General features: G+C 38.8%; 1 protein-coding gene across 6 annotated transcripts in view; it reads left to right on the top strand.

The window, feature by feature from the left end:
* LOC123745612 (golgin subfamily A member 4) overlaps nucleotides 1–21,523 on the top strand; it is an 86,181-nt gene that overhangs the window by 44,092 nt on the left and 20,566 nt on the right. For all 6 annotated transcript variants that reach the window (XR_011224305.1, XR_011224309.1, XR_011224306.1 and 3 more), the window contains 2 exons: nucleotides 2,843–3,110; nucleotides 15,607–15,867. Coding sequence is in view for 1 of the 6 variants with exons in the window: in XM_069312097.1 (XP_069168198.1) it covers nucleotides 2,843–3,110; nucleotides 15,607–15,867 (529 nt within the window). In the remaining 5 variants the exon portion in view is untranslated. The remainder of the gene's footprint in view (nucleotides 1–2,842; nucleotides 3,111–15,606; nucleotides 15,868–21,523) is intronic.

Consider the following 21,523-nt stretch of genomic DNA (forward strand, 5'->3'; position numbering starts at 1 on the left):
TAGCTGCTGTAGAAGAGTCAAATTTTAAAATTCATATGCAAGTTATGAAAGTTATAAATACATATAAAAGTTATATTTAAAATGGTTAATTTTGATATGCTAAAGTTTTGTTGTTTGGTGGTATGTGACCTTGTCTGTGTTGTCTCGTGTAGAGCTTCAGTCTGGCTTGTCTTGGAGTGTACTTGGAGATTATATTAATACCTTATTGTTGCTTGCAACTGGAGAGCATTCTTGCTGCTTGTCTGCATCTGTTGCAGTGCTCATGCAGGAGACTCAGGTCATCTGCATTTCTCAAGGTTTAACCATTTTCAAGTTAAGATTTCAGTTTGCATTTTCTAATATTCCTTTCTGCAATCAACATACAAATCTATATCTTCAAGTCCCCTAAACATGCTAAACATGCTCTCACTCCACACATTCTCTTGTGCTATTTATACGTACAAAACCTTATTCCTAAATGCTAATCTTGATCTGAAACTTTTCCTGGATATGTATAATAGAACCCCATGAGCACCACACCAGAAATAAATGTCTTTGATATCCCCAAAGTTAAACTAAATTTATGCAAACATTTCATCCAAATAAAAGGATGCAGTCTATTGAACTCACTCCCAAATGAATTAGAAAATTGTCCAACCTATGCTTTATTCAAAAGTAAAACCAAAAAGTACCTAATTTCATCCTCATAGTTGTGCTTCAAACTTTTACTGTATCTTGTGCTATCCACTCCAACAATACTAGTACTTAAGATAATATCTACACCAGTGTAATCATCTCTTTCAATTTATATTACAGTTATATGATAGAAAATTTTGCTACAATGTACCTTTTCATCTTACCCGATCTGGTAGATAAAGGATCTGGTGGATTAAGGACCTGTCCGAAACACTGTGCGTACTAGTGGCTTTACAAGAATGTAAACACGTCATGCTATGTACTCTCATAACCCCAATGTAACTTCTTGTATATATATAAATAAATAAATAAATAAATATATATATATTAATTTTTCATGAAAAAGTTACTTGGAAGAGTCTGTAAGTGCCTCCTTGCTGCTGAATACATTTACAGTATATGTATCTTTGATCACATGTTACCTGCTGTGAATTAAATATATTCATGACACTTTGATACTGTGTTTATTTTAGTTCTCTTTGTGTGGCTAAGTCGAGTGCATTGACCTGTTAGTATAAAAAAAAGGTATGTGGTATAGAATTCACAACAGATGTTTACTAAAGGTCTTTGACACCACAAGCATCCAGTGCTGTTCTTTGTGGGAAATGTCCCAAGCTCACGAAGAAACGTATGTAAAGAGCTGTGCGGAACTTTGGTGTTTACTTGTTCTACGATCACTGGCCAAATGTGATGGCCTCTTGGAAATGTCGTTCTTGGTATGAAATATTTTGTGAGTGACCTGCAGTCCAGGTATCTGCAAACATGTGTGTTTCTTATATCCATCTCTTGATTTTAATTTTTGTAGATCAACTTTAATTCCTTGTTCATTTTTGGGGGGTTTATCAATATGCTTACATATTAAATTTCTATTACATTATACATGATTTGATTTTTTTTTTTTTACTTTAAGTCAAAACTAACACACAAATTTGATTAAACCTAACCTACCTAACCTATCCTAACCGAACATAACAAAGTTAGTAAATCATGTAACTAATATAATATATTATTATTGTTAGGAAAGAACCAATTTGGAAAGAAATGTTTTAAAATAATGAAAATCGTTCTGTCTTTGAGACACATCGTACCTTGCACCCTAGGCCAAGTAGTGCTGTTCTGGCTATTATAATAATTACACAAACTATGCAGATGCAACTTAAAAGCTTTCACAAACTTATTTCAAAATAAAAGAACTTCCTGTTGGAATCTCTCCACCTATTTGAGACCAATACCATTGTATGCTTTCTGTTTGGAACCCATACCTTCTCGAGGACATTAAAAGGATCAACTTACGTCTTGCCACCATTTGAAGGAGCTAAGTTTTTTGCAGACATGCACAATAAACTTAAAATGCTGGGGAAACGAAAATGGGACATGATTATAGCATGCAAGTTAGTTAAACATATTGACAAGGTTATTACAGACAACAAGGGTGGGAACAAGACATGGTGACACAAGTGGAAGCTGAGCATCTGACTCAACCAAAGAACTATAAAGAACCTTATTCAGCTTGAGGGTAGGGAGTGTGTGGAATGCACTAATGGAAGAAACATTTAAAACTATATCTAAACATGAGTTAAAATTAAAATTTTACAAGTTGAGAAGGTAACACACAGGAAGGTTAATGGTTAATAGATAATTCCTAATGCTTATAGTTCAATCTTTTCAAGTTTAATTAGGTCAGTACTTCTGCACATAAACATTTTGTTTTATATAGGCTCAAGAAGTGTGTGTGTATGTGTGAATAGATAAGATCTGAAAGCTAGTCACAGGTATGACCACTGGATTGTTAGTCAGAGGAATAGTGGTTAGACATTTATGGGACATCATTAGATTAAGAGGTTTATTTTCTTGGTATGGTAATTCTTGATTAAAATTGCAACTTTTATGGTTTGTGTACTCCGAGGGAGAGTATCAGTGAAGCTTCTTTTAAGAGGTAAAGTGGTTGAGGTGATGTTGGCTGTTGGCACTGTCCTTGCAACTATTTGTGGAGTTGAGAGAGTTGCCTTGAGGTGAGATCTCCCCCCATTTTCTTTGGTTATGTTGTGGTTGGGATAAAAACACTATTTATGAGGACAAGATTTGATGGTTAGTACTTTTAACTTGGAATTTACTTCTTTATGTTGTTGTTATTGATTGTTTAACTGTGTAAAGTATCTGTTGGCAGGTGTGAACTTGACAGACTCCAAAAACAGCATGATGAGAATTTGGCGAGTGCCTCCATGGACGCGAACAAGTCCCAGCACTCTCAGTTGGAGGCAGCCAGGAGTAGCCACCAGCGTGCCATCGCCACTAGAGATGCCACCATTGCTGCACTAAAGGACGAACTTGACCAGCAGCAACTCTCTCACCAGGAGCAGCTGGACACCTGGAGCCATAAATACGAGAACTTGCTGAGTGAGCTGGCCGAGGCCAAGTGCCAGTCAGTGTGTCAGGTGAGACCTTGCTAATGTCATGTGGTTTGTCTTTCTGTATATTGTGCCCAATGATTCTTGATTTATAATGACAATAGTGTTTGGCAGTTAATGATAAATTATCATAGTTATGGAAATATATATATATATGGCTGTGTGCCAACGGTTGTGCTGTAAAGAGAACGTTAAGCATGGTTGATGCTAAATTTAGGTTGTTGGGTAAGGTGAGTGAGGCTGATATTGGAGCAGTGCCAGGCTTTATGGCAGCCTGGCCCCAACATCTTGAGATGCAGCAGTCAAGGGGAGGACTCCTGTAGAGAGGGTGGTGGGCACACCAAGTCCAAGGTGGAGTGCCACAGAGTAACACAAGTGGCACTATAAGGAATCTGCTGCAACTGGGAAAGCAGCAGAGAATAGAAAGCAACAGTGTTAGAAGCTTTAAAATAAGAGGACCCTGCTTTATTCTTGCTCTCACTCATCAGCCATGGCAGACCCCAAGCAGCAAATAGAGCTGGAATGTCAGCAGGTGCAAGAGCACCTACTAAAGCTGACTGCTGACCGAAATGCCCTTCACCAAGAGTTTCAGCAGCTGACCAAGAGCAGTCACCGTCTTCTGCAGCAGATCCAGGAAGACAGTACCTCGGCCAGCGAGAGAAAGTTCCATAACTATGAGGCCGAAAAGAAGAGAATTGCAGAGAAGCTGGAAGCTCTTGAAAGTGACATCTTGGAGAAAGATAGGAATATAGCACTGTTAGATGCCAAAGCTGGTGATTATTTGCTGCAAGTGAGCACAACTAGTAATAGTTTGTTTGATGATGATAAGGCAGAGAAGCCTCTTGTCAGTGGTTGTGGTGGTGGTGGTGATGCAGTGGCTGTTGGGGAGGGAAACATTTCTATTGAGGGTGCTAAATTTGGTAGTAATGAGGTTGAAGTAAAGTGTAGTGATAAGTGTAATGAAATTTCCCAGGTTAAAGTTGAAGGAAGTGCAAATAAGAAAGATGATGAATCTGAGAGAGTGATGGAAGATGTTAATGTCTTGTGTGGTAGTGAAGAAGCATACGTAATTAAAATGGCAGACACGATCATTAGTGAGGCTCTTGACGAGGCTGCAAGAGAAGAACGCCCTCGGGAGTCTGATAGTGCCATTAATACAGTAAATGTGCCTATATCCGAGCCTAAAAAGGGTGAGGATGTAGTTAAAGTGGTAAAAGTTGAAGCAGAAAAAGCAAATGGAATCAGTGATGATGAAGTGAAACAAGAAATGTTGAAAGAGAAAGAGGTTTATCATAAAGAAATTGATTCAGTTAATGTAGAAGGTAAAATAGAAATGAAAAAATGTGTTACAGAAAATAGTGAAGGCTTGGTAGATGATGTGTTACCAACAGAAATTGTAGAGACAAAAAAGAGTGAAATAGCTGAAAATGATAATGTCAAAAATAAAGATGAAAACCTGGAGAAAGTAAATAGAAGTGATAGAGATGTGATACCTGGTGCAGTGATGACAGGTAAAGATGTAAGTGAAGTGCCACATGCTGTAGCTCCTGCTCCCTCTGTTACACCTTCAACCTCTCTGCTAGATTCTGATGCAGCTCTTCCTACAGTCACACAATCCACATCAGGAAGTTCTCCAAAGGATATTCCAGGGAAGGACAATGCAGGTAAGCAGACTCAAGGTAATGGATCGCCAGTTCGGGATCAAGTAGCCTCTCTATCGGTACTTGTGGCTGAACTACGTCGAGTTAAAGATGATATGGGCAAGTGCATGTCTGTTAAAGAGCAATCCTTCATTGAATTGGAAGATCAGCTTCAGGCAGCCAACAAAGAGGTTGCATCTTTGAAGGTTTCAATGTCATCTTTGGCAAAGGATCTTGAGGAAAACAAACAAAATTATCAAGTACTTGAAGAGGAAAATAAGAAAAAGAAGATGGACATTGAATTTAAAATGAGTGAGGTTCAAGATGTCACAAACAAGTGCACTATGTTGGCAGAGGAGAAGTCTGATTTGTTGCGAAAGTTGGAGGTGTTAGATATAATGATGACTGAATACCGCACTGAAATCGAGATGCTTGTTGCTGAAAAGACAAAGATGGAGGAACAGACAAAAGAGTTACTGGCTGCTAAGACAACAACATCTGCAGCTGAAGCTGAAATAGACTCAAGGACCAATGTTGAAGAAAAAGAAAAAGAAATAGAAGAATTGGTGGAGAAGGTACAGAGTATGGAAAAAGAAATGAAGGAGTTGAATGATAAGTTAAAGGTTACCAACAGGCACTTGAAGGTTATGGCTCGAGAACGTGAGCATAAACAGAAGGAATGTGAAGTTCTCAAGCGTAAAGTTGAAATGGTCGAGCTTAAAATGTGTGAGCTTCAAGGAACATTTGACATGTTGGTGAAGGCTGTTATGGTTGAACGAGATGATCTAATTAAGGAAATGGAGGAGAAGAACAGTCAGATAGATGACCTCCAGCAGACTCTCGTCCGACTTAAGGATACACATGAACAAGAACTTGAAAATGTGTTGTATGATAAAAAAATAATAAATGATGAACTGTTACAATACAAATCTGGCGAATTAAGGTCAACCAAAGTACCTGTGGTGGATAAAAAGGAGTTCGATGCTGTCGTACAAAAAAAAGAGACACTGGAAGAAGAAGTAAGACAAAAGACTGATCTAACAATCTTCCTTAATAAAAAAGTGCAAAGTATCCAGGATGACATGACAGACTTTGTAGACTCTCTCAAAGATGAAATGGCACGTCTTAAGGAAGACGGTGAAAAAATGAAGTCAGAGAAGGACAAATTGATGGAAACATTTGCCACTTTACAGACTGAATATTTGGACTTGACAAATAAACATCAACATATGGAATCATCATATCAAGAACTTGAAATATCAAACAAAGAAAAAACAGCAAGTGTGGAGGCCCTGAAGCTACAGCTGGAGGATCTGCAACATCAGCTGGAAGACCTAAATGCTAAGAACTTCAACATGACAACAGAGATGTACAACAAAGAGGAAGAGTTTCGCGAGGAGTTGGCAGCTCGAGAAGGAACCATCCAAGAGTTAACTGTTACTCTCACAAATAATCAGAAACAATCAATGGAGAACTATATTGCTTTGGAGGAGGACAAGGCTTCTCTGGAGACAAAGTACAAGACTATACTTACAGAAAATGAAAGGCAAAGAAAAGATTTTGAGGAGAAATTCAAGCTATCAGAAGAAGAAAAAAGTAAAGAAGTAAAAGAGCTTCAAGAAAAAATTAATTCCTTGATGGAAAATTTGAAAGAAATTAAGACTGAATTGACAGAGTCACAAGCTTCGGCTCGCCTCCAAGACAAGTATTCCACATCCGCGTCGCTGCCGTTTGATTCTTCTACGACTTCCCATTCTCTAGTGACAGATGCAGAATGTGGAGAAGTTGTGGATAAAGAGAACCTCATTGAGATCCTTACTAAAAGAGGAAAAGATCTCAAGGATGCTCTTGAGGTGACTCAAAAGAAGTTAGATGATAAGGAGGCTGAAACAAAAAACCTTATAGATTCAGATATTCCAAGAATGCAGGTACAAATCAATGAACTTACATCAGAACTCGAGACTCTTAAAGCTAAATCCACAGCTAGTGGAACTTTTAAGAGTCATGAAGAATTTGAGTCTATTATTGCTGCCAAGGAGGAGAAAATACGAGAACTTGAAGTGAAAGTCGCTGAATTAGATAAATGCATGGCGTACATCACACAGCTTGAGGGGAAACTTCAAGGAACACCAGATGTATCGAACAATATAGAATCTCAGCTTGTGCAGATAAATCAGCTAAGTGCTGACATTTCCAAGCTGGAGGAAGAATTGAAACAAAGCTGTGGAGAATGTGAAGCCTTAAAAACTACAATCACTCAGTTAGAAAATGACAAATTAAATTTTGAAAGAGAGAAATCCAAGTTAGTGGAGGAATATGAGAGTAAATTACAGCAGGTAAATGGCAGTCTCGAGGAAGCTAATGCTGAGCTAGAAAAAAAAAAAAACTCGGTTGAAAGATTAAAATTAGAACTTAGCAGCAGTAGTAGTAGTTATGTAGAGGAGGTTGCAAAACTAGAGAGCAACCACATAGGTAGAATAGCAGAGTTAGTCAAGCTTCATAGACATAAAGTAGAAGAACTTAGAGTAAGCAATGCAGCCCAGGTCACAAAACTGCATAAATGCATTGATGAAATATATGAAGAGAAAGCGGCTTTGGATGAAGAACTCAAGAAAATTAAATTTGATTATAATGAATCTGTTTCAAAGCAAAAAATAAATTTGATACAAGAAAAAGAGAGTCTTCAATCCAAGGTTGAAGCTCTTCAACAAAAAAATGAATTGCTAGAGAAAGAGAGAAAGAAGATTGAGGAAGAAAAAAGGCTATTAAAAAATGGCTTTGAAGAAGAGCAAATAATGGCAATGGATATGCAAACTCAGATGGTGACTGATCTGGAACAGTTAATTCTCAGTTTGGAGTCTGAGAAAAACAACTTGGAGAAACAGGTAGCTCAGTTACAATCGTCATGTGATATTCAGTCTGGCAGCATTCTTGAAGGTGAGAAGAAAGTAGCTATATGTGAAGATCTTGTTATAAATATGGCAAAGGAAAAAGACATTCTTAAGGAAGAGATAAAAAAGCTGAAAGAAATTATTGGGGAAGAAACAGTTTCCCGGATCAATGAGGACCATCAAAAGTCAAAAACCATTGAAGAACTCACGTCAAAAACTGCAAAATTAGAAAATTTGCTTGAGAAAGCAGAGATATCTTTAGAAGAGCAAGAAGAAATTTATGCTCTTAAACTTAAAGAGGAAAAAGACGACCATTTGATGCAGCTGAAAGCTTTACGAAAAGAACTTTCCGAGGAAGTTGGTGTTATTGAGGAAAGTAAAGAGAAAGTGTCACTAGAATATGAAGATAAAATTGGCTTGATAATTGCTGAGTATCAGGAGCAGCTTAGTACAGTGAAAAGCAAATATGATGCCAAGATGCTGGAGGAGAAAGCCGAGTTTGGTCGTGTTTTGGTTTCAAAAATAGACGAGTATGAGAACAAATTAGCAGCCCAGGCTGCCGAGATAAATTCCTACGAGATACAGCTGGATGCCCTTCAGAGTGATATTGATGAAAAGATAAAAGTAATTGATGAGCTTGAAAGTAACCTTGATGAAATGACTCTTATGAGAGCTGCTCTACGGGCTCAAGTGGACGACTTAAAACTAAGTATTACAAAAATAAATGAGGGTGGAGCAGAACAGTATTTGGATGTTCTCCACTCTGATTATGAGTCCAGACTTACTGAAATACAAGAACATTATGAAGCTCAATTGACTTTCTTACGGTCTTTGCTGTCAGGGACAGAGTATGAAGTGCAAAGAGCAGGGTGTAGCTCACCCTCGCAAGGGTCAGAATACTCAATTGAACTTTCTTGTCTTCGACCATACTTGCAAGGACAATCATCTCCCATAGCTGATCTAGCATCAGAACTGAGGTCACACTCTGCACAAGAATCACAATCTCATCATGCTGGTGACAGTGAAGCCCATACATTAAGCCAGAGTTTTCATCTCTTAACTCGGTCATCTTCAGGTGCAAAGTGCAAGGAAGAAATTAGATCATATTCATCAGCAGAAGGCAAGTTTGGTATTACTTTAACTTCTTTAAGTGCTCATCTACGGACTAAATCTATATTAAAAGCCAAGAGTAAATGCAAATCCAATGGGTCAATTCCTCGTGTGCTGCTTAACTCAGCCTCAAGGTCTGAGCTTAGACAGTTGCAGGCCAGCTTAGGTAAAAAGAGCGAGCCCAAAATGCAGCAAAACGTGCCTATAGAACTTCAAAATACGAAGGAAATGGCTACAGGGATCACCTGTCAAACCCAGTCTTCTAATCCTGATTCTCATTCACTAGAACAGTCAAATGATGCTGTCAAGTGTGAACCTCAGATTTCCAGTCTTGACAAAGAGTTGCCAACTGCGTCCACAACAGGGACTAAACCCCGACCCCCTCGGCGAACTGCTACAAAGTCCAAGTCCTCCACTTCGACGAAACCCTCGACTTCTGATGACACGGACCCTCAGCTGGCTACCAACGCCATATCCAGTACCACTCAGCCCTCTGACCTCGCTCCCAACAGCACAGCACTTGACAAGTATCGTATTAAAGTAGAAATGTCCACGTGTTGCGTAGTGCAGTAATAGAGGGCTTGGGAAGGGGTATCGACTTAAAGACATCGGCAAAACCCTCCCCTTCTTTTTTTGATGACTTTTAGGCGGCTGACGGTATTGATACGCTGATGGTAGATAGAGGTATTTAATGCTATGAGCACTTTTGTTTAGTGATGCTCATTTTTTCACAGTTTAACCAATTCTATAAAACCAGTTTAACATTATTCTCATATGCTAGTGCTTTTTACTAATAACTGCGTGTGTTTAATACTCAACCTGCCATTACTGTGATTGGTAGTTAAACATTAATTTTAAGAATTAAGATGCAGTATTACTCTCACACAAAATAGAAGATAATAGCAAATTATATTTACTGCTGATAGATAAAGATGCATATTTTTTTCAAATGGATTTGTCACTTATTATCAGTACTTGACTGAAGTTTTCAGAAAGTGTATTTATACTAGTCAAGCTTTAAGTGATTTCCATATACAGTACTGTACATTACATAAAAGCAAAGTAATAAATGAACAAATAGTTCAGTATCTCATGGTTGGAGACTGGAAATCTTTTTGGCTTATCAGGATCCCTCCTTAGTCAAAGGAGATACTGTTCAAATGGTCACCAATCCAGTACTGGCCTCACTGTGACTGACAGTGATGCTTACATCTATACAATTAATAACTAAATATGGAAATAAATAATTTATTAATTGTTTATGCTACATTTGCCACTTTCTTGGGGTGGGAATGCATCAGCCTGGAGAAAAAATAATAATAATATTGTAAAGGATTGTTCCGTTTAAGGTACACACGGTATTTAATATAGATGTAAACACATTTTGTGAGTTGACATTTTGGGATGATTAGCCCTAGCCCAATACCTCACTCACCCTTGTAATGCAGGGGAAGTTAACCTGTGGCTGATTGCTTCTCGCTAAATAAATAAATAAGTTTGATATATAAATGGAAAAAATGGAATGATAAAATTAATATGATAGGTAAATAAAATGAATAGTCATAAAGCCACCATTTGATCACAGTGAGAACCATTGGTGGCTGAGCAGGGTGTTGCATCCATATTTGGTGTTCATCTGTCTTGCCCTTCTAACATGTATGGATTGCTGTACTGTATTGTACATCCAAAAAATAGCAAAATAATACAAATGTCAATTAGAATTCCCCCAAAGTTGAGAAGCTGCTCCATAATCTTGGAGTAGTTGATTGTTATGATGGGTTTCCATACATCTGATGCTTCTTGAGAGGACTTAGAATGAGGAAACCCAACTTCCATCAGCTGACTTCCTCTCCCTGCATACGTGTACATGCTTAATACCCTGGTAACTCTTCAAGTACCTTAGCCACCCTCACTATGCCAACACTGCTAATTAATGTTTATTTTACTATGGAAATGCTATATCTTCTCCGTGAGCTACCATCCTTATAGTTGTTTTTATTCTGGTCATCCAACTTCTGCATGTGCAGCTCCCACACATCATCATCATCCATATTATCTTTGCCTCATAGACTATCTTGCTATTGCATTGCCTTATTACTTTCACTTTCAGCATTATGGGTTCAAAGTAGCCTTCAATACAGTATATATAACAGAGTTGCCCTGTTCATTTGTATTCAATGTATTTCCTGCTAGAAGAAACCTTTGTTGACATATTTACTGCATTTTGAGCATACTGTACATGGCAGCAGCAGCAGGAGGATCAGTATTTTCGTAAAATTATTGAGGAATATGAGTGGACACAAATATTTGATGTTTGTGCCATTGGCAAGCAAAGCTTGGTCAGTGGCACCTCAGTCAGTGAGATGGAAGAGCATACCTTCTCACCACCACCATTTGATAGTGCACTCCATATTATATTGTATGGTGCCATTGCATTTGGAAGAGTGTGTATAGTCAAGGGCTATATTGATTATAATTTTCATCCATTGCAAGATCATAACTTATTATGTAATTTATTATTATGTAATATAACTTAGTGAGTAATCTTTGTTTACCTAGGTATTACTTAAATCAAGTGCATTAACTTTTTAATAATACTGTACTGTAATTAATATAATTAATTATTATTAAAAAGTTAATGCACTTGATTCCTAGGTAAACAAAGATTACTCATGTTCAGGTTGAAAAAAACAATACTTCATATATACTAAGGTTTATGAGCATGGAAACTTTAATAGGCATTGAAGTCGATGTTTGATTACATTATCCTTCTTGCTGCTGGGGATTTGTTAGTCATAATTACACATGATATGCGGTGCCATCGTGTAGCCCTCACTAGCCACACCTTCGTGTCATCCTTTGCAGGCGATACAAAAGTCAGCACGAAAATTACCTCTGTAGAAGATATTGTAAACTTGTAAGTTGATATCAATAGTCTTTGATTGGGCAACAGAAAATAAAATTAAGAACTTGGAGTATATGATATATGGGGTACAAGACACAATCCGATCTCCTCAAAGAAGAAAAACATGTAAAGGATTTGTGAATATGGATGTCAGCTGACCTAACAGTTAGTGAGCATAACAAGATAAATATAACATCAGCCAGGAAATGATAGGATGGATTATGCAACCCATCCTCCAGTTTAGATAGTACTTTTTTGTGGGGAGCCTCGTCGGCTCCCTGAGGCTATCATCACTGATTAAGTGCCATACTACCTAGTGTCATCAGTCGCAGAGTTCTCTTTGCCTACCAGGGATCTGGTCCCCTCAGAGAGGCACAGGGAGCGATGACCTATGATCACTTTACATTTAAAGGATATCATCTTTGCCATCACTATGGGAGGCACCTAGAAAGATAGGGGAATCAAAACAAACCATTGCCTGGTTTAAAAGCATGACCAAAGCCCCCAAAATCCCCAAAGAACTTCCCCCAGTAATAAAAGAAAGAACCAAAACTTAGTGAAAATGTCCCTCCCCTCCTCCACCCCTGCTAGTTAACTCCACCTACTCCCTCGTTGCAGGAAGGGGGGGGGGGGGAGATGGGCAGACAAGCTTCAGCGCTTTACTGATGTGATTACCTGACGGTCATGTGGCTCTGGCTCCTGTCTCACATTTTCTTTCATGTTCTCTTGCCTATACGGCAGTGTTTTACACGGAAGTGTGCTGGAGCTGCATGTGCTCAGGGTTTACTTCCTTGTGCACTCTGTGAGTACTGCCCTTGTGTGATCAAGGTTCTCTTCCCTGGAGCATTCGGGGAATGCTCCCTTTAGTGGACCTCCTCCCTTGGGATGATCCTCAACCTTACAGTAAGCCAGGGGTCTTGGGCTTTCTGTCTTGCCTGGGGTTTAGGAGTGTAGTTGGCTGGGAAAGGCTCACTGTAGGTGCTCAGCCTGCACTTTCTATAAGTTGTTTCAGGGCATGCCAATGTTTCTCCCAGACTGCTCATTTGCTGCGGTCGAGTCTTGGGGGTTTTCTTTTCTGTTTTTCTTTTGTGTTATTTTGTAGTTTTGCTTAGGATCTTTCCTTTCACTATATTAGGCCTAGCCTAGAGTGTGTGCGGTAGAACCCCCTTGCTGCTCACTGGACTTTTTCTTAGGCTTCGGATGGTCTGGTTGCTTGCATTGACAGGGTTTACCGGCATTGTAGCCTCAGTGCCGGGGCTTCCCGCAGGACTCATTCACTCTGCAGGCCCCGGAAATTTTCCATGGGCTTGGAGGTATCATGGATACCTCTTTCGAGCCCGCTCTTGCCTTGTGTGAATTTGAGGGTTGTTCGTCACCGGTGCCACTTGGGGACGTTCATTCTTTCTGCCTCCACCATGCCGCCCATTGAGTCGGTGACACCTACGACCCTAAGTCATGTGGGACTTGTTCTCCCCATGTGCCCATGATCACATATTCTTCTGTGGAAGCCCTGAAGTTTCAAGCAGCACATGCTTTGCATTAGCAGTTTTCAGTCATGGTGCACCCTAGGTTGTGTCTCCGGTTGGCTGCCTGGGATCTGCCCCATTTGTGTTTTAAGAACTTGGAATTGGAGGTGTTGGTCAACTCGACTTTGGTTCTGTCCGCACATCCTCTTACCTTCCTGGTTGGTTTGGTTCACCCTTCCCATCCCCCTGCATCCGGCTCCGAATCATCTGAGGGTTACGGAATCGAGGCAGGGTTTAGCTTGGGATGTGGCTTGGGCAGATCCAGGAGTCGCCCCTTCCAATTCAAGTGCGAAGGCAGATGAGCCACTCTTTTTTCCCCCTGAAGCTTCTGAATCTTCCCAGCTGACTCCCTCTTCTGAAACTTTCCCTTTTCGTCTTCCCTTCCTGGGTGGTACGTGTGGAAGAGTACTCTGCCTCGGGGCCCTTGCCTGCAGTTCCCGGGGCTCAGGGGAGAGTCTAGCTCTTGGGTTTCCTTATGACTCTATGTGAGCCCATGTGCCTTCTCTGGAGGGACTTTTGTTGGAGAGAGTGGGATTTTCTTATCCACCTTCCCTTTATGAGTTTGAGTTTGTTAATGAACTCCTACATAAATAAATATATAAAAATTACTTTCATGGTAACTTCCACCCAGAGCTTGGCCTGGCCTTGACCCTGCTCAATGAATGTTCCCAAATCATGCGATAATTGTGAGATTTCCTCACACCACCATGGCCAAAGCAAGTCACATAAATTCTTTTAATATTGCCATGGTCAGGGAACATAATTTAGCAATCGTAAAAGTAGAAAAAAATTCAGATTTACTTTCTTTTACACAGAGTGGTTGTCATGGAAATTAGGGTGAGCAGTGCAGAGGGTCAAGGAGCTCTTAAATATTCGTTATCACAGACAGTGCTCTACAGCCACTTGGCAAATGGCAAATTTACATTAAATTCCATGTTATGGAATGTGGAATAGGAGAACATAGACCTCACACAACCTGTAAATTATGTGAGAAATCTTTAAAGAATTCTGATAAAGAGAGAGATCTAGGGATGGTTCTAGATAGAAAACTATCACCTGAAGATCACATAAAGAACATTGTGCGAGGAGCTTATGCTACACTTTTTAACTTCAGAATTGCTTTTAAATACATGGATGGCAAAATACTAAAGAAATTGTTTACGACTTTTGTTAGACCAAAGCTGTAATATTCAGCGGTTATATGGTGCCCATATCTTAAAAAACACATCAACAAATTGGAAAGGTGCAGAGACATGCCACTAAGTGGCTCCCAGAACTGAAGGACAAGAGCTACAAGGAGAGGTTAGAGGTATTAAATATGCCAAAACTAGAAGATATAAGAAAAAGAGGCAATATGATCACTACGTACTAAATAGTAACAGGAATTGATAAAATTGATAGGGAAGATTTCCCGAGACCTGGAACTTCAAGAACAAGAGGTCATAGATTTAAACTAGCTAAACACAGATGCCGAAGAAATATAAGAAAATTCACTTTTGCAAACAGAGTGGTACACGGTTGGAACAAGTTAGGTGAGGTGGTGGTGGAGGCCAAAGCCATCAGTAATTTCAAAGCATTATGACAGTGCTGGGAAGACGGGACACCACGAACGTAGCTCTCATCCTGTAACTACAATTAGGTAATTACACTTAGGTAATTACAGCCATATTGGGTTAGCACTTTATTTGGATAATTACTTAACTAACGTTTAAATATCTTATGAGTTTTCATGGGATGCCTCTCTGTCGACCATCCCAGGCTGGCTTGAGCTTATCTACTGCGGCTCCCTTGCAAAAAGTTTCCTCTGGTGCCAGTATCTATAATGTCACCACCTGTCTGACTCATTATCTTTGAACGAAGGACACAGTGGATCTAATCTTGGAAGGCAACTCAATGTATTAGCTCAGAAATATGTTACTTACTCTATAATGGCAAAGGTTTTAAGACAATGGTTGACCAATGATGATGCCTTGATTCCTCTGAGCTAATTGTCTTTATATTTGTTACCCAAATTATCACAATTACTCGTGCTGCTCAAGTTACCCGAGTTGGCAAAGTTATCCAAGTTGGCTGATTTACTCGAGTTAAACTAGTTATCGAAAGTATGCGCGTTATCTGAGCTACTGTGTCTTAGGTTTTCTAAGCTACGTGAGTTTGCACGTGCTTAAATTATTTAAGTTATTTATTTACCCAAGTCTTCCAAAATAATTAAGTTGCCTGACCGTCTTGAATTATTAAGGTTTTTGTGTTGTGTGATGTTTTACCATTTATAAGCATGCTACTAATTACTCCTCAGTATTAGTGAACTTGGCCAAGCAAGTCCTAATTACATACAAATATTGTTGTAGAACTTTTTGGACATGAATACTTCTGAAAATAATGGAACATTTCAAGTTTTTCCAGAATATATTTACACAACATGTATTAAGATACTGATATTGGGATTTTCAGAGCGAAAGGCTTCGGATTATTGAAACGACTATGGAAGAAACTAGTGAGCAACTTGCGGCGTCGGCGGCCGGGCATGCTGGGCTGGAGGAGAGGCTCCAGCAGGCCACGGCCACCTGTGAGGCCCTCGAGGCGCAAGTAGAAACGCTCGCTATCAACAACAACCAGTTAACTTTGACAATAGAACAATTTGAAAAGGAAAAGGAACGAACTACCAAAACTATAGCTATGTTAGAGTTCAATAATGAACATAATAAAAATAAGGTGAGATTTCTGGATTTGATAATTAGGTCATAAATACAAGTACTGTACTGTACAGTATTTAGTAGTAATTATACTAAGGAAAATATTGGTTTTCTGCAAGTTAAACTTAAATAATAATAATACTTGTATATATATTAATTACCTTACTGGCATACTTTTTAATTATTAATTACAATTATAATTGTTAATACTTCTATTACTTGTACTTGGTGCCACTGATGGATTTTATTTATTGAGTATTTATAGAAAAAGTATCAAAAGTCACAGTGAAAGGTTTGTAACAAAATTCTTGCAAATGAAAGTTTGAAACCTTCAGAACTTAAAAGGCACTTGGGAACAAATCATGAAAAATTCCTCGACAAATCACCGGAATATTTCTAAATACGAATGCATGAATTAAAGTTATGAGCGCAAGTTCTTCTTCTAGCCTCTTTGGATATGGTGAGTACACTTTATCATAATAAGTTTGGAGAAACGTATGAAAGTATTCCTCTCTACGATAGCCGGTCGGGAGCCGGTCGGCCGAGCGGACAGCACGCGGGACTTGTGATCCTGTGGTCCTGGGTTCCATCCCAGGCGCCGGCAAGAAACAATGGGCAGAGTTTCTTTCACCCTATGCCCCTGTTACCTAGCAGTAAAACAGGTAACTGGGTGTTAGTCAGCTGTCACGGGCTGCTTCCTGGGGGGTGGAGGCCTGGTCGAGGACCGGGCCGCGGGGACACTAAAAGCCCCGAAATCATCTCAAGATAACCTCAAGATAACCACAATGTGTCGGAGGATATCTACTTACTGTGCAGGATTTAAAATCCCAGTTGGTTTCACATCAACAGTCTGCCAGAGAAACTTACCATCCAACTTGATGAGAGTAATGATATTACCTCTTGTGCAACACTTGGCTTATGTGAACTATGTATTGAAAGAGGCATATTTGCAAGACTTGCTGTGTTGTTTGACCTTATAAACAAACACAACCTGACCAGACGCATTAAAAGTCATGAATGATTGTGCAGGTGGGAAAAAAAAAGCTTGATGGATTTGGCTAATTGCAAAAGACTTACAACTGAGGGCACCTGCAGAAATAATTGTAAGAAATAGTGGGATTGTGAGACAAATATTTGATGCAGCAGGTGTTTGGAATCACTGGTTGATTCACTGTTAAGCTTTGGCTTCTAAGGATGTTCTTGATAGTTTGTCTGGTTCTGAAAGATGTGATCAAAGATATTAATATTATTAAAGGCTTTAAAGGAAGCTCACTGAAGATGCAGCTTCTTGAGAGGCTGTGCTATTAAAAGGGCTGATCCTTCCCACTTACTGCATAGCACTGAAGTTTGGTGGCTTTCACAGGGTAGAGTCCTAGCAAGACTTTATTAGTTAAGGATGTAAATTCATTTTTTTTTTATTCTTGAAAATAAAGTCTGATTTTGCATCTTTGTTTTAAAATGACAATTGGATAATGGTCATAGTTATCAATAATTTGTTCAAGTTTAAATGAAGTTAATTTGAATCTTCAAGGAAAAGAAAATTATTTGTTTCGATACTGAAGAAGTCAAAACATGACAAAAATCATTACAATTGTTACAAGCCCAACTTCGGGTTGAATGTCCTATTGACTACATTCCCAACGCTCTAGTAACATATTGAAGAAAATAGCATTACAGAAGAAAATTTGAGCAAAATAGGAGAAGCTTTACAGATGCATCTCTCTGCTGTGTCTGCCAGTTTAGACCATTATTTTCCTGAGGAGGAGTTTGAAGCTTTGAAAAAAAAAAAAACAGGATAAAATCTCATTTGCTTTTGAGATGCCTGAATCAATTGTAGGGTTGAACCTAATGCCTGAATACGAAAATGAACGACTCCATCTCACATATGACAATACATTTCAGAGATTATCAACTTTGTCATCATTCTGGATAAGAGTTCCAAATGAATATCCACTCGTAAGTAAGATGAGTGTGTTGGTTTTGCTTCCACGTACGACATTAAATAAGTGAAGTTGGATTGTCCATTCTGACAAGGTTAAAAACTAAATAGAGACTAAATAGAGATAAAATATTTATTTATTTTGTTTCTATCTCCTCCTTTCTGATCCCCTGTTGGAAAACTGTTTACTTGGTGATGGGGATTTTGTTCTTCAGTGAGCAGTTGAGTGTGGCTTGTTCAGTCCTGCTTGCCAAGGAACAGGAGACAGACTTAGTGTGAACTCCATCGTATAGGATGAGCTTTGTCGTTGTGTTGGACCACAGGACCCTGTCCCTGCTGGTTTTACTCTTCCTTTTGAAGTTTGACTGACGGCTGTGTGTGCCTATCTCTTAGGTTAGATGAATTTATATTTATACGGCATAAAAACCTTTTTTATGGTGTTAGAGAAGTGGCTAATCAATCGATTCTCCTACTTTCCCTCAGTTATTCCCATTATAAGCTGCGTAAAACTGTGGGTATTCAGTACTGTACTTGGGCTGGAAATAGGATTTGCACCAATCATATGAAAAGATATTGTATATATTCTTTATATACAGTAATTTTATCCTAGTTATTTACGTATTTTATCTTAGAACCTCACACTTGATGTCATTTACTTATCCACTCCATTTACACTTGACACCTCCATTCTTTAGTATTTACTCTCATCTCCATCAGCTCATACAGTTTTCTTAATTTACTGCCTATTTAAACATAATGCATAAGCAGCTTTAGACGCACCTTATTAACCTATAAATATTTAACCCTTTAATTAATAGTAAATGTTTATGTATGGTATTTGCAGAGCAAAATTATATTTTGTAGCCCAGGAGACGTTGATGTCCTTGAGTTGAGTGCAATATAGAGGAGATGTTCTGTCTTTTGTCTTCTCACTAATACATTTAATAACCAGTATTAAATATATCTTTGTTTTCTACCTTTTTCTAAATTTCAGGGCCTTGGTAAATTTGTTACTGTTTGCATAGCATATTATCTTCTTGATCAGTGACACAGCTTACTACCCACATAGACGATAAAAACTAAACTTACTAGCGACATAGAGGATGAAAACTTAACTTACTAGCGACATAGAGGATAAAAACTAAACTTACTAGCGACATAGAGGATGAAAACTTAACTTACTAGCGACATAGAGGATGAAAACTTAACTTACTAGCGACATAGAGGATGAAAACTAAACTTACTAGCGCCATAGAGGATGAAAACTTAACTTACTAGCGACATAGAGGATGAAAACTAAACTTACTAGCCACAGGGATGATAAAATTTAATCTTACTAGGCACAGAGAGAAAGCTAAACTTACTAGGGACATAGAGAAGCGTAAGGAGGTAACTCATGCTGTCAGCCACCGGGCAGAGTCGCATCTAGCTCTTGGTACGGTAGAAAAGGTGTGCGTTATGGCATTACTGAGTTGTATGTTGCCATATTGCTGTCACCTCATTCAGGTTTTAAATGTGGGGTTCTCGTTGACTGTCAAGCCAATGTTATGGCCGCTGCACCACCATACCCACCACACTTGTATTGATATATTTTCTGTGCTTAATTTGTAAATCATTTTGAATAGGATAAGTGAGTATAGTTAACCTTGTAAGAAATATTAATAACAGTATATAACCAATAAATGAAAAATTAGATATGCTGTAATCGTCAATTGAGATGAAATGTATTCTTGAAATCTTTTAGCTGATCTTTAAATTGTTATGGTATGTCCAGGAGAATAATTCCAGCTGTGTCATGTACCACAAACATTCCTGAGAATAAGTCTTTGTACATTACTGTTCTTTGAATTGTTAATGAAACTTCATTCTCTCCTATTTCCATTTTTTTACAGCATTTGTTGTGCAGTCTGTTAACTCACGTTTATGGGTAGCAGCTGCTGTTATACCTTTGTACCTTAGTGGCCAGGGTAAGGTGACATTCTGCACCAACTCACACAAGGATCCTGTTAAGCGTCCCTGTCAGTTCATACTAGCGCTAAGAAGGCATGCAGTCCAGTCCAGAGAGAGTTCAAGTTCATTCATTAACACTCAAACCTTTTCCAAATCTTGCTTGGTATAACAAGGAAAGCTAAGGAACACTCGCAAGATGCCAATTGCTTACCTGGCCATTATCCCCTGACCCCCATCAGATGGCAGCACCTATACCAACCACTGGTTCCCTGACTCGATCCCCATTACAGTCCTCCTGACTTGTCCCCATGAGGATTAGACATCCTTGTTTTCATCCTTAGAAACCTATATTTTATTGTGTTTTAGGCACAAGAATTTGACAGTTCTTGTGATGCCATGAAGGTCTTGAAAAAAATTTAAATGTTCATGAGTGAATTTTCTGTGTCCACTCAAGGCTAGATTGAGCATTTATTGTGCCTTCCTGGTACCCATTTGATTAAACATGAATGTTTTAAAAGATCCCTGTTGTGTTGGTGCAGAATGTCAAGCTGCAGTGACTTTGAGGATTCTTTCCAAATGTAGCCTTCCTTTGAAAGAATTCAAATGTCTTGCTAATTTGAAAGCTTTTCATATTGAAACCTTGATTTTATTTGTTATTTTGCTTCTAGTATAGCAGTATATTAAAAATATATTCATAGAGACATTTTGAATGTTGTACTGTATATTTACATTTCATTCACTACAGTTGTCACTTTATTATACTGTACTTTGTTGCATCTTTAATGCATTTGCAACTGTGTGCACCACCGCTGGTACGTTGTGGATTTTTCATGTAGTCGTTGGTGTCCACCAGAGGTACACAAAGGAAGGTACACCATTCCTGCAGCAATAGTGGCAATATCGAGCCCCCAGAAATAAACAGAGTTGTTTGAGCTGCATTTAAACATGGTTCTTGTTTGTACCACTGCCAGAGATCAGTGGCTACATGAGTCACCTGCAATAATGCATATGTACCAACATTGGAGTATGGCTTCATGAACATGTTAGGTTTTGAGCTGCATTTGGTTGGCCTCTAAGGTAAGATATGTTGTATCTTCTGGACAAGAATTAAGACAGTTTTACAGGAGAAATGCTGTGTATTACTACTGCAGGTAACTTTTCAAATAGTCTCTGCAGTCATTAAAGGTACTAATAATTCTCTAGAAGTCATTAGTATATTGTATAAAAGCTTAAAGCCATGTAAAAGTTCCACCTATTGATCACATGTGATTGCCAAGGGAGGTTTACACCTAACAGCCACTAGCTGCTAAGCAACTTAGTATCCATGGCCACTACCAGATGGCAATTCCTCTGGGGCCAGATTCACGAAGCAGTTACGCAAGCACTTACGAACCTGTACATCTTTTCTCAATCTTTGTCAGCATTGTTTACAATTATTAAACAGTTAATGAGATCCAAAGCACCAGGAGGCTGTTTATAACAATAACAACAGTTGATTGGGAAGTTTTCATGCGTGTAAACTGTTTAATAAATGTCACAAAAGCCGTCAAAGATTGAGGAAAGATGTAGACGTTCGTAAGTACTTGCGTAACTCGTCGTGAATCTGGCCGCTGGCCACCACTGAATGGCTAATGCACACGCCACTATCAGATAGCAGTGCCATCACCACAACACTGTCTCAGACACCTATTCATCACTGTCTTCCTGACCAAAAAAAAAGATAATTTCTCACATTTCCTTCACTGTAGGTATTTTGGATAATCCTCATGCATTTATTTTTATTTAA

The sequence above is a fragment of the Procambarus clarkii genome, chromosome 71 (genome assembly GCF_040958095.1).
Source record: "Procambarus clarkii isolate CNS0578487 chromosome 71, FALCON_Pclarkii_2.0, whole genome shotgun sequence".
Classification (NCBI taxonomy): Eukaryota; Metazoa; Arthropoda; class Malacostraca; order Decapoda; family Cambaridae; genus Procambarus; species Procambarus clarkii.